Source organism: Cupressus sempervirens, chromosome 10 (assembly GCF_028749045.1).
Source record: "Cupressus sempervirens isolate cs-2001-9-10 chromosome 10, ASM2874904v1, whole genome shotgun sequence".
Taxonomy (NCBI): domain Eukaryota; kingdom Viridiplantae; phylum Streptophyta; class Pinopsida; order Cupressales; family Cupressaceae; genus Cupressus; species Cupressus sempervirens.
This window is the reverse complement of record NC_143127.1, coordinates 738097949-738111415: the sequence shown is the minus strand read 5'-3', so window position 1 is coordinate 738111415 and position 13467 is coordinate 738097949. Positions and strand designations below refer to the sequence as shown.

At 39.0% G+C, this 13467-nt stretch overlaps 1 protein-coding gene across 2 annotated transcripts in view; it reads left to right on the top strand.

The window, feature by feature from the left end:
• LOC149535972 (heat-inducible transcription repressor) overlaps positions 1 to 13467 on the top strand; it is a 202304-nt gene that overhangs the window by 21888 nt on the left and 166949 nt on the right. For both annotated transcript variants that reach the window (XM_089807340.1, XM_089807339.1), the window contains exons 3-4: positions 5731 to 5808; positions 5970 to 6571. In XM_089807340.1, coding sequence (XP_089663466.1) covers positions 5731 to 5808; positions 5970 to 6571 — 680 coding nt within the window. The remainder of the gene's footprint in view (positions 1 to 5730; positions 5809 to 5969; positions 6572 to 13467) is intronic.

Sequence of the window (13467 nt, the reverse complement as noted above, 5' to 3'; positions counted from 1 at the left end):
AGGTACACCCTTCAAATCTTTATACATCCACGCAAACACATCCTTGTATTCCATAAATATTTTCAGTGTGATAGTCTATAGTATGGGATTCTAGCCATCCCCTTTTAGGATGGTTTTTGTGTTCTGCTCATCTCCCAGATTTATTCCCTGCAATTTGGCTTCTTGGTATTTGATAGGCTGAGTCTTGTAGATTTGGTGGGCAGGACCGTCCTTAACTTTAACTTCCGTACTTTGTGTTTTTCGGAGGGAATTCGTTCTACTCCTTGATTTCCAACCCATTGCAAGATGGCGTGAATAGTTCATAGTCACTCATTTGCCAGTGGAATAGGCTGTCCATGGAGTCTGCAATTGTTTGAGTACTCCCTCAATTCCAATACCCCTTTGTCATTGGGTTCTAGGCCTCTTTTTCCTTAGTCCACTTCGTCGTCACATTTAGAGTCGGAGGGTGCCATCTCTTCTCCGACCATCTAGGTTCTCAAGTCAATCACAAACTTTCACTCGCCCTTCTCGAATGATAAAGTGTTCTTTTCCAATTGTGATTTGTTGTTTCCGTCACTAACCATCCTCTTGCTAAGATGGCATCACATCCCTTCTGCTGGAGAGGGAGTACTACAAAGTTTAGGGTAAATGGTTGTGTCTAGATCGTTACCTTTTGTGCCATCAAGTTTCAGATGAGCTCAATGCCATGTTGGTCAGTTCCCAAGAGATGTAGGTCGGTGGCCAGAACGTTAGCTCTTCGAGGCTCTTCCAAGTCTCTTGCAACAAAATATTCACCCCTAACCCACCATCAATGATTGTGTTAGTGAGAATGGTGCCTAAAATGCCAATCTCAACCACGATAGGGTGTCGTCCACTGTTCGGTTCGTTCTGGGGTACTTGTTGTGGTCGTTGGAGTGTTTAGGAGGGCTTTACAGAGGTGGGGCATTGTCTCAAGTAGGTCCTTGACCTTTACTAGAACTTCTAGATGCATCACTTGCCTTAGAATATTTTGTTTTGCCATCGCTTGAGCGGCAATACCAACTGTATCCCTTGACTCTCTTCGAGCCTTCATTTCTTTCTCAATTTTTGTCTTCGCCTCCAGTGCCCTCTGTTTTTCTATACGAGGGTCAGAGTACATGACCTTCTTGGCCTGTGCTTGTGTGATTGCTAGAATATCTTCTTCCTCGCTTCTCCCTTTGACGTCAAGGAGGTTGACGCAAGGCTTTAGGCAGTTAGCGTCTTTGTGGTCACTAGGTCCACACCACCTACAAAGCTTTTGTGGGGTTTCTTCCTTTTGGCGATCCCGAGAAAAGTGTGCCCATTGATTGTAGTTTCTACACTGTATCATCAGTCTCCTTAGTTGTTATTCCCTTGGCCTCCCCTTTGATTATTTCTGTAGCCGCTAGAAGTCACATTATTGTTTATTTTGTTGGGCACCCATCCTAGACGTGGAGGGTTTCTCTTGTGTAAGCAATACTGGTTGGTTTATGGTCCTCGTACTGTAGAGACATTCTTTAGTGGAATGTCTCATAATCTGGCCGATGTCGCAAAAAGACTTCTTAGGAAAAGAACCCTTTGTGTGTTCGGCTTCTTTGGTACACCATGCTTCGCCTTCCTTGTTTTTGCTTGACCCTCCTTTCTTCGCCTTCAGTTCTTTCATCATTTCCTGAAGGTCCTTCTACAAGGCTTTTACTTTTTTACTTGAGTCCTCATCGTTGCTTCCTTCGGAGGACTTATCATTTGATGATGACTTGCTGATTTTCTTTGAAGTCTTGTATTCACTCTCCATATCCATGGCACGGTTGTATGCATTGTTATGAAGTAGGAGGTACGATCTTCATCTTTCTTCGTAGGGATGTTTTGAGTCCCTCGACGAACTATTGCTTCTTGAGTTTTCCTGTCGGTGTAGACTCCATTTTACCAAGTAATTCTTCAACCGTTATCTATAAGCTTTAACAAACTTGCTCTTCCCTTGTTTCATACCATAGATTTGTGCGAGTATTTCATTCTCGTCTTGAGTAGTTTGAACTCCTTCTAAATTCCTTTTTCAATTTAGCCCATGTCGTCAAATTGGTCTTATCTACACCAGAGAACCAGTCAATGTCTCCCTCCCTGAGTGTTGTGGGGAATCGTTTTGCCCATTCATCTTGGTCGGTAACCCCATTTTCTGTCCATATGGTCTCACACATTCGACAATGGTGGACAGGATCCTCCTTCGTGTAACCCATAAAGTTGGGCAATTTCTGCTTATTTGCCGCCATGGCTACTGGTTGAGGTGCTATACCATCGATTGTACTACTAGTGCCAATTTTGTCAATTGTGCCTTTTGTAGGGTTTGCGTTTGCACCTACGCACCCATGTTGCCTGTGTTGTACTCCAATGTGGTTGAACCAGTCAATGTCTCCCTCCCTGAGTGTTGTGGGGAATCGTTTTGCCCATTCATCTTGGTCGGTAACCCCATTTTTTGTCCATATGGTCTCACACATTCGACAATGGTGGACAGGATCCTCCTTCGTGTAACCCATAAAGTTGGGCAATTTTTGCTTATTTGCCGCCATGGCTACTGGTTGAGGTGCTATACCATTGATTGTACTACTAGTTGTGCCAATTTTGTCGATTGTGCCCTTTGTAGGGTTTGCGTCTGCACCTACGCACCCATGTTGCCTGTGTTGTACTCCAATGTGGTAGGGTCTGAGAAAAGGTTTCAATTACCAAATTGTATTTGCTCGTTCGACATGTAAGGAACAAAGTGAGTATCTTGGTTATCCCACGCTCATGTCGCTTCGATACCTCTAGCCACGCTGGTTCCTTCTTCACTCCTACTTCGGTTCTCCACTCATGGTGTACGAGACAAATTTATGAACTCCTCTTATGTTTCCTCAATCCAATCTAACCTTTATCGTGTTTCTTCCAGTAACTCTTCACTACTTCTCACCAGTCAGTGTTTTGGCGAATCATGTTCCCCTTCGATCACTGCATCTTCCGCAGTACCACCTTCGTGGTCCCCTTCGGGCAACCCTTGACCTGGTTGTCCTTTGGTGAGTTTCTTGAATCTCCGTCTTCATTCAGCTTGTTGTGCCAAAATTAGGGCTTTGTGTGTGGCGTGTGTGACATCATTTGGCTCCTTCCTATTCCTATCTTTATTTAATAGATTAGGCATCAATTCCAAGAAAACATTGTAAGTAACAAACAAGTCAAGTGAGTTAATTGTGTGACATTGTCATTACAGATTTAGAAGTGTTCTTTTTATTTGCCGCTTCCAAGGCTTAAAACTCATGGGTTGGTCCTTTGCCAGGATGCATTTCGTTCAGCTCCCTCCCAATGGTTACTTTCAACAAAGATCCGAAGGATCTATTGTCGACAACTCGGCGATGCTCACTCTCGACTTCTTCCCTTTGGTTTTGTTGTGCAAGGGATGCTTGCGCTAATAGATGAGGTAGTTGGTGCAAAAGCCTAATTGCTGCAGGATTGACATTTAGTGCATCCCACACAGGCTCCTCCATAACTTCCTCTTGTGCGGCCTCCCTTCGTACGAATGCCTCAATGACTGTCCACAAAAAAATACAGAAGTAGTTGTCAAAGCGTGCTTCCCTTCAAAATGTTCTGTAATTTCTTCTTCATTGGTTGTTCTGTTGTTGTTCATAGGTAGTCCCATCTATTCCATTACCGTGCTTCCCATATTCAAATCGGCAATGACATCATATGTTGACTATCGTAGGGTAACAAGAACTCAATGCATAGATACCTGTGCAAGGTATTCAATATAGTAAATATAGAGAACTCAGAAGTAATTCATACATTCATTAATCAATGAACACAAGGTTACATTCACAATACACAACGTCTTTTCTTATGGAGAAGATTCATACATATAGTGTCCAAAAGGGTGTGAGGCGAACCGTCGCACCCGTGTAACTTCCTTGGTTATGCCAAACTGCCTAACTACCCAAGTTTCCCGAGAACACCCAAAAGCCCTCCTCCTTAGTAGCTTTGCTGGAATTCACAGTTCTGATTGCCTCCTTGATAGCGGTTTAGGAGAAAAGGTGACAATAGGGGGGGATGACTTGGAAAGGATGCTGACCAGTTCATCATATAGCTTAGTGGTTTGCGAAACCTGTAAACTATGGTCAAGCTTGGGGGGCAGGGGAGAACGATGGGGGAAGAGGGTACATCAGAAAAGTTTGGGTGAGCGTGGAGAGATGCAAGAAGGGTATGTCTGTGTTGAGAAATGTGGAGGTGCTTCTTACAATAGAGGAGTTGGTGGTGGGAGGTCTAGAGGAAGGTGTAAGAAGGGTGGTGGAGTGTGAAGGCCAACTGCAAGGCTTGATGAGAGGCCTTACTGTCATCATTGTAGCATTTGTTCATAGGGTAACTGTTCTTAGGCCCAGGATGGGAGAGTTGGGGGGTGGACAAATGAGGGATGGAAGACAAGGCAGGATGCCAGATGGAGGTGGGCAGACAAGAGAACTTGGTGGTGACGCACTACAAAGCAAAGAAGAGGGGAAAGGAAGGGAGAAGATTGAGAAGGTGGGTAAACATGTCAGGGTTGCCATCATCAAACTAAACAGCAGTGCTGGGAGAGGGAGGATGGGGGGGGGTGCAAGGTGGTACATTTAGTGTCCTTACATGATTTGTTATACCTGAACGAAGCTCTAAGTTGGGAGCTGTGACATTACAGAATTGATCACCCGATGTTTTTCAAAGATTCTCTCTGGCACATTTAGGGTGCTTAAATGATTTGGCATACATGAAAGCAGTCCTAAGATGGGAGCTGTGACATTAGAGGATTGAGCATCCTGTTTTTTTCAAAGTTTCTCTCTTCTTTCCTCTTTGTATCCTTGTCATACATTTTCAAATTCTTATTATTTGGTTCTGTATATGTGATTTATCAATTGACATTATATTGCATATGGATGATCATGATACTAGATGGCTGCTGATTGCAATGCATGACAGTTCTCCCTTGACACTGTTAGCATTCTCTGCTGGCCGTTGGGATGAATTTCTCAGGCTATCAATAGTGGAATGATTGTTAGATTGTTTTAGCTTACTAAATGAAAAATCAAAATCCAGTTTATGTTGTGAGGATGAAGATAATTGTGTTTCAAACTGATTATTTGCAGGCCTCTAAATGATATCCATTGAAAGTTTTCTTTACTCGCAAGATTTGGTTGATTTTTAAAATTATTAGTAAGTATCATTATTAAACTGCATGTTGAGAACAAATTAGTAGCATCTTTCTCGCTTGAGAGGAAACTTCTATTCTTAATCTAGAGAGCATGTATTCAAGGATATTCTGATTTACAAGTGTATTCAATATTTGATAATTTTCTTTATAGTAGTTAGGTAAGTTCCATCTCTGGCATATGTTTCTTTGCACAATGTACACCTGGTGTCAGTTTATTACCATTTGCCAGATCTATTATATTCCATCTTAATAACAATGTTCACTTAAAGGAATTTGTTTTATGCACTTACTTATGATTGCCATTGCTGATGTCCAAGCACATTTTTTTGAGTTAACTCTTTGTACCCTTATAACCCTGCGCTTTGTAACTAAACAATTTCATTTTAGTGGGACCTCTGCTTGTGAATGATTTTGATTTTCATCCATGTTTGAATAATAATCTCAGATAATATGTACTGATTGGAAAATTAGTTCGAACTGCATGGGTTTTTTGTCAGTGTTTTGATTATGAATTGTGCAATGATTGAATACTTTTCAATATCAAATTTCATCTGTGTGTTCAGACAAGCTTCCTGAAAATTGGTACAATGCTCCAGATCTAGATTCAATTAACCGTTTGGACCGGGGCTTTGTTTTTCCAGGTGCTCAACTGTTCTCAAGTTCTCAAATTTGAAATTATGGTTTTAAAGGTTTTGTTACCTTACATCTTTTATTGCTTTAGTTAGGGATATGGCTGCAAAATTCTTAAGATTTGGATCCAACAAGAGTTAAGATCACTAATCAGTCCCTTTTTTCTATGCAGGAGAACAGCTGCATATTTTGGTATATATTTCATCTCATGATCAAGAAGCAGCAGAAATAATCACACCTTTCAAGGTTGCAGCAGTGATGAGCAAAAATGGTTTCTTTAAGCAGAAAGATAGTAAAAACAAAGGTAATCTTGAACTTGAAACACAGTCTGCTGCTTATAGGGAAAACACGGATGATGTAGGTACAGAGAATGGAGGGGTTGGAGCTGCAGAAGAGAATGTTGAATCTGCACTAAAGAATCAACAAGAAATTCAAGGGGACATCTCTTTCAGTGCCTCCCTTCTCAAGATGGAAGGCCACAAAAAGAGGAGTGCCATAATATTGGAAAGTTTTAGAAACTCACATTTTTTTGTTAGGATAGCTAGAACAGATGAACCACTTTGGCACAAAAGGAGATTAACTGATCCATATTCAGAATCTTCTGAATTTGTAAATGGGAAGGAATCAGCTGATAGGTTGGAAGTTCCAAAGACAATACAAAAGCATAATTGCGTACCTGCTGTATTAGAGGGAGGCAAATTTGATCCCAGTTCAGCTGGCGGTGTAGCGAGAAATGCAGTCAAATGTTGCTCACTTTCTAATGGAGATGTTGTGGTATGCCCAGCTATCTTATTAAGGACTTGAGAAATAAAGGTGTTGTATCATGACACTTCAAATCAAGCAAAGAGTAGGGAAAAAGGCATGCATTTATAATGTTCTCAGTACTTTTTGGTAGACATTCTTATACATTTTGAGAGGTCATCAATTTTGAAGTCACACATTTTGTTTTGTGCAGAAATGTGGGAGAGTTAAAAAAAAAGCTGTTTGTTATTGTGTTTATAGGTAGAACTAAGGTAGATTTGGTCTGAGGCATGATATGGGTTAGAGAATTCTTACGGTTCATTATTATAACTTTTGTAAAAGGCTTTGATATTATTTTATATTTACAAAAGCTTAAAAATCAAGTACATCTTATGATTTATCTGGCTTTATAATTATTTAATTGTCTTCACTTGACCTTGGGCTACAAAGCTGTTTGCCTTTTTCTATCAACCAGGATCTAGACCTACTCATATTCTGATATTTACAATGCTATGGGGAATCTCCAACTGAACAGAACAAATGGATGTGCAGAGAATGGAAAGCAACCCAAAACTGTAAACTCCTGCAAGAAGCTGTGTTTCATAATGCATATTTCAAATAGTAATTCTTTGAATAACCCTAGGAGGAACCAGGAATAGCAAGAACATCACCATGTTCATAATGTGTACCAAGGAAGCAAACTTCTCAGAGTGCACATGCTTGTTTACACAGGTCACTTTACTGAGAGTTACCTATGTTCTTGTGGATATCCTGTGCACTTTCCAGTTCAACCGTAGCTCAATCAAGTTGTTCTCTACTTTGGAGGAAGTTGTAAACTTGCTTCCTGCTCAAGTTCAGAGTCTTGATCACCTTGGCAGCAGTTTGCTCAGCCCCATTGAAGTGCTTCAAACTGTTGCCTAGCCTGGCTGACAGTGGTTTGAACTTTGAATGACACCAAAGCAATATCACAGCTGCACACAAGGTAAGGCCTCTGCCATGAAGAGTACAGACACTGTCAAACTTACAACATTCTTTCAAGTCATTTTTGGTTAGCAAGAACAGCATTCATCCACTTTGAACCACAAATAGAGTGCCATTTACATATCCTTAACTCATGCAACAAAGGTATGGCCTGGTATGAAGACCTACAAATCTCATAGAATATGTATGACCTTCTTGGAACATGATACTTCACTGAAATGTTAGAAGATGATCATGAAATGGATTAACAAATTAAACTTCATCAAAATACATCGAAATTATGCATCTCTGCAGGACCTAGAACTACAACTCTGATTTGAAGCAAAATGGTTATCTATGAATGAAACTACTCAGCCACTAGGGTGCTTTTTGCCCCTGAAAGTAGTAATTTCAAGAAGGTTTTTCATTTGCAAGAAGCTTGGAAGAATGCAGGTTCATCTGAGCAGCATAACAATATCATATTCAGCAGTCTAACTTCTCAAAAAAGCTGACGTCCTCCCATAACTTTTTGGAGGGAAAATATTCATTTAAAAAAATAATAATTCCCCTTTTCTTTAAAATGACTTTTTTGCAAAACAAATATATTTGAATGTGCAAAAAGGACCCCCATGTCCTGGGTGACCAACTTTGAGATCATTTTTGCAACTTTGAAAAAGATATTACGCTTAACTGTCACTTTAATATTTATCATTATAAACTATAATGTTTTAAATTATTTTGCCCAAGTTTCAGAAAGCATTGAAACACCATTGGAATTAGACTTATCACAGCAACATGATTCTGTAGACTTGCGATGATGATCAAAGCGAACGATGATAAAGTTAAAATAGACAGCTCGTCCAAGAAGTCTAGAGAGATCACCAAAAGGCAAAAAAGTGTCACAATGACTCACATTGCTAACCATGCACATTGCCAAGAATAAAAACCCTACAAGATTGGTTTTATGCACTCCAAGAAGTTTGGCATTCATCCTAAACCAGTGATTAGCCTACAAAAGACTTCAGAAAGTAGACTAGTTCTTCACAATTCAGTTACTCTTAAAATGGGTACATTGCAGTTTTCTATGGAGATTATGCTTTTCTAATTGTGGCTAGCTTTGGTTGCTACCAACCAACTTGATCAAGCAATGCATCATATGCTCTCTTCCACAACTAGAGGACTTTGAAGTTAAGGAGAAATGGTTGAGATCCAACAATTACCCTATGCTCCATGAGGATTTTGAACACTTCATTTCCTTGTTGATCTACTCTTACGAAATGAAAAGTTGGTGACAAAATAACCTGCTTATCCAAACTTTGCCAAGGGCCTTTTGGAAGGACCCTCAAGCTAAACCTACCATGTATACTTTTTTCGTAAGATTCCTTCTCAAGTTCTCCATGTGCACCATTGTGTGCTTATTTTCTGTGTTAACGGTTAGAAATATAGGATTGATCGGAGTTTTTGTTATTGGTTCTTTATTATTTCTAGATTATAAATGGGCAGTGAGATACATTATCTGATGCCTCTAAGTTTGGAAATACATTGTAACAAATCTGGTTATGGAGTTTGAAATTTTTGCCTTGCAATAATATTCTAAGTATGCTATCGATTTCTTACCATAGTTGCATTTGTATAGTGACGTTTGTTGTCCATTGCATACTCCACCTTGTTTCTTGCTTTTTGAAGTCTCTTATTTAGTATGTGATTGTAGGCACACAATCTTCTTTTCTTTGGTTTGAGTAGTAAATAATACTGTTAGGATTAACCACGGACAGAAATAACAGTTACATGCAAATATAACCAATATCAAAAAATAATAAAGTGCACAAATGAGAACACAAGACACAAAGATTTTACGTGGTTCACCCAATCCTTGAGCTACGTCCAACAACAATAAGTCCAATATTATTATTATCCAATGATTACAATCCGCAATCCTTACAACTCAATATTGCCGCAAGAAGCTACAATATCACCATACAGTATGAAATCCCTAACCCTAATCCATTTTATAAAAGCTTTTGCCGCTTAAAAAATTAGGGCTAGAATAAGTCATCTAATAGAAAAATAGCAACTGATGCCTTTTACAATATAAGGTCATTTTTGGCTTTGGTGGTGTTGCCTTCGAAAGACCCCCACGGGGGCATTGCCTCTCAATCCCACCCTGTACTGCGATAGAGAGTGCACCTGGGGCGCTGCCCCAACACCCCACAAGACCCCGCAAGTGGCGCTGAACCTAAACCCCTGTAGAAATAATTTGGAGGGAAACTGTGCCGAATAAACCTCCAAGTTTGATTAGACTCTACATCACAACAATCTCCCACTTGGAGATTGATCAGACTCCACAACAATAACCTCCCACTTGGAGACTGATCATAGCACTGCTAAGCCTGTAGCTCCCACTGGAATATCAAACTACCGTAGACTTTGCCGTTCTTTTATTCCGTTTAGTCTAGAAGACCATCGAAGTTGAAGAGAGTTTAACTTCTCCCTTGTTATTGCGTTGGTAAACAGATTTGTTGGATTATTATCTGTATGTATCTTCTCCAGCTTTAACTGTCCATCATCCAAAACTGACCGAATGAAATGGTACCGCAACTGTATGTGTTTTGTCTTTGAATGTAGAGCAGATTTCTTTGCAAGATGAATGACACTCTGTCTATCTGTAAACAAATAATTATCCCTCTATGGGTGTCCCAATTCTTCCATGAAGAACTGAAGCGATATCATCTCCTTGGCTGCCTTTGTAGCAGTAACATACTCTACCTCTGTAGTGACTAAAGCATTAACCTTTTGCAACCGAGAAATCCCATTCATTGCTGCCCCACCAATAGTAAATACATAACCTGTAGTACTCTGCCTGGTATCAATATCTTCTGCCATTCATTATGAAATCCCTAACCCTAAGCCATTTTATACAAGCTTTTGTCGCTTACAAAATTAGGGCTAGAATAAGTCGTCCAATAGAAAAAATAGCAACCAATGCCTTTTACAATATAAGGTCATTTTTGGCTTTGGGAGCGCTGCCTTAGAAAACCCCCGTAGGACCCCACCCTATACTATGACTGGGAGCGCACATAGGGCGCTGCCCCTTGACCAAACCCCCATAGAAATAATCTGGAGGGAAACTGCGCTGAATAAACCTTCGAGTTTGATTAGGCTTCACATTACAACAAATACTTCATTATGTCTCTCTACATCAATTGTATTGATGCATGCCTTTTGTTTTAGACATTTGACATTGTCATGATCCCTAGGTCTACAACATTTACTAAGTATTTCAATTTTGTCTTGATTTCTTAGATAATCCCCAACAAATTTGCCTTTTTAATTGGACATTCAATATCATATAATGGAATGATTTGTGGAGCTGTAGTATTCTAACTTTGCTCCCCCTTCTTTGATTTTGATAGCCACTTAAAACATGCCTTCTTGTTATTTTTGCAATTTGGGTGGATTGCTTGGTGGAGTGTATTGCTCGCCTAGGTGAAGAGTACTTGTGGATTACTTTTCGAATTATATTTGAACTCTTTGATCAAATGTCCCAAAATTTGGCAAATTGCACAACATTTTCTTAAGGCAATGTTCTTTCATGTGACCTTACTTATACAATTTATACACCATATTTTTTAATGCTCTCTACTAGACCCATTATTTGCCTCTAGTTCATTAGATGGAGCTTATCTGTTTGCAATGTTGTTAGGGCCTAGATTTTCCATTAGTACTTCCATCCAAGTCACCACCTTTATCCATATTTCTTTTAGATTATGAAGACATCTTATCCTCACTTTCTATATCCATCCTCTCTAGTGCACGCTTGTAGATATGATGAAGGTTACAATTTTTATGGCTTCCTTGATGGAGTACGATGTTCAATAAGCCTTTTTTTTGTTCGAATTATTGGTCGGTTTCTTTTCGAATTTTACTAATAGTTCCTTGAACCTACAATCCAAGACCTTACACTTTCATGCTTCTCTTGTTGAGTATTATAGATATATGCCACAATATCATTGTCATCTCTAAGTAGTCCAAATTATTCTTTAAAATAATTTTGTGACTTCTTCCATTATTTTGTTTGGATCAATTTGTGTACTAGTCAGTGGCCACACCTCTCAAAGTGGTTGGAAAGGACCATAACCAATATGTCTTGTCATTTTGACCATTTTCTGCCCAAATGGTTTTGTAGGTCTTGGAGTGTCTTGCTAGATTCCGTGGTCTGTCTCTTGTAAACTTGGGCAATGTTTGCCCCTCTAAACATTGGGCTTGTTGGTGGAGTCACCATGTTTTTAGCTTGATGCAAATTTAGTGTTTTTAGACATAATTGTGCAACCTTGGCACTCTTAGACATTTGTGAATCATGGACTCTTAGTGGTCTACAAGTTTCACCTTTATATTCGCTTTACACCAAAAACATCTGTCTTCCTTGTAGATTTTGGCTTTGTTTCCTCTTTTTTTAACAACTCTTTGATACCTTATGGTTGTCATATGCTTCCCTCCGTTTGAAGAAGTCCTCTGGGTTTTTTTCCCATCGAAGACTTTCCTCATATAGAGGAGTCAGTGTTGGTTGCGCATACTTGTTGATGGATTTTTTGTGACCACACTAACACAAAATAAAGTGCCGACAGATACTCTATCCTCTCGTGAACAAAGACCCCTCATATACTAAAATCAGAAAGATTATAGAGGTGATTCCAAGGTTCTTACTATGACCATGCAACTTTTTGATGGATATGATCTCGTTTGGCTTGATGTATGTTGGTAATCAACGAAGGCTTATGTAATTTCCTTCAGGATGACTTTGAAAATACTGATGGGAGCTATTTGAATGATTTGGCAATGGAGAGTTTTTCAAAATAATTCCACAAAATTGCTCAAAGTAAAGAGGATAAGGGTTGAGAAGTCTTATTCTAATCCTAAGAACTTGAAGGATAATGAGTGCTTAGGTGAGATCTACTACGCTTTGTGTTGGATATGTGTAAAGAACCTTGCTGGCTCTTTGATCTGATAATGCTATTTGATGGAGATATTTTGTTTTGATTTTGCAATTGTTTGCAATTTTTTTTTGTTTTGATAATATTTGCTTTTTCTTTGTTTTTTTGACAATAATAAATGAAATGAACAACACAATGATAAAATTGTAAATTCTAATTGCAACAATTCCTACAACAAATTTATTTAAATTTTTACAAACTTCGAGAATGCAATTATCTAAATGCAAATATTCACTATGGATTTCTGTGAACCTAGAGATTGAATGTGCATCCAAATAACCTTCAGTAAAGTTGTAATGCAGCTGTACTAGTAATAAATGCTGCTTTACAAAGATGATATTGCAGCTGCAATGATATATTCGCTGCCTTAGATAATCAACTAGAGCAACTAAGGAACCAATCTCAGTCTTCTACAACAAAACACAGGCAGGAAACAATAGATCGTCCCTCAAACTATGGCAGTGGCGCCCTCTATATTCAATCACAGCTCTATTATAATACATTCGACAATTACAAAATAGACTTCATTCTTCAAAGCTATTAGATTTCCACAATCCATGTAAATTTGTTTTTCTCTTTTGGGTTCGATTGTGTAAGTTTTTTTTTAACATCAACGTTTCGGATCATACTACCTGATCCATCATTAGGATGCATGAGAGTCAAGGAGCAGTAAAATGAAATTGTGAGTCTTGTCTCTTCTTCACAACTTAATATTTGTAATTTACAAATACTGAGTCTTCTTCATAGAATGTTGAGACTCCATTCTTGTAAATTATATTTGATATGAAATGCTGACTCTTCTTCACAACTTGGTCACCAAATTAAGTACTATCATAATCTTTGGATGAGATTATCACTGGCACAATTCACTGATAGAGAACAACCAATTCAAAGTGCAAAACACTCAAAAGAATTTCCAAATCTTCAATCTTTCAATTACTGAAACCCTAGGCACAAAATCCTTGACAAATTCACTAG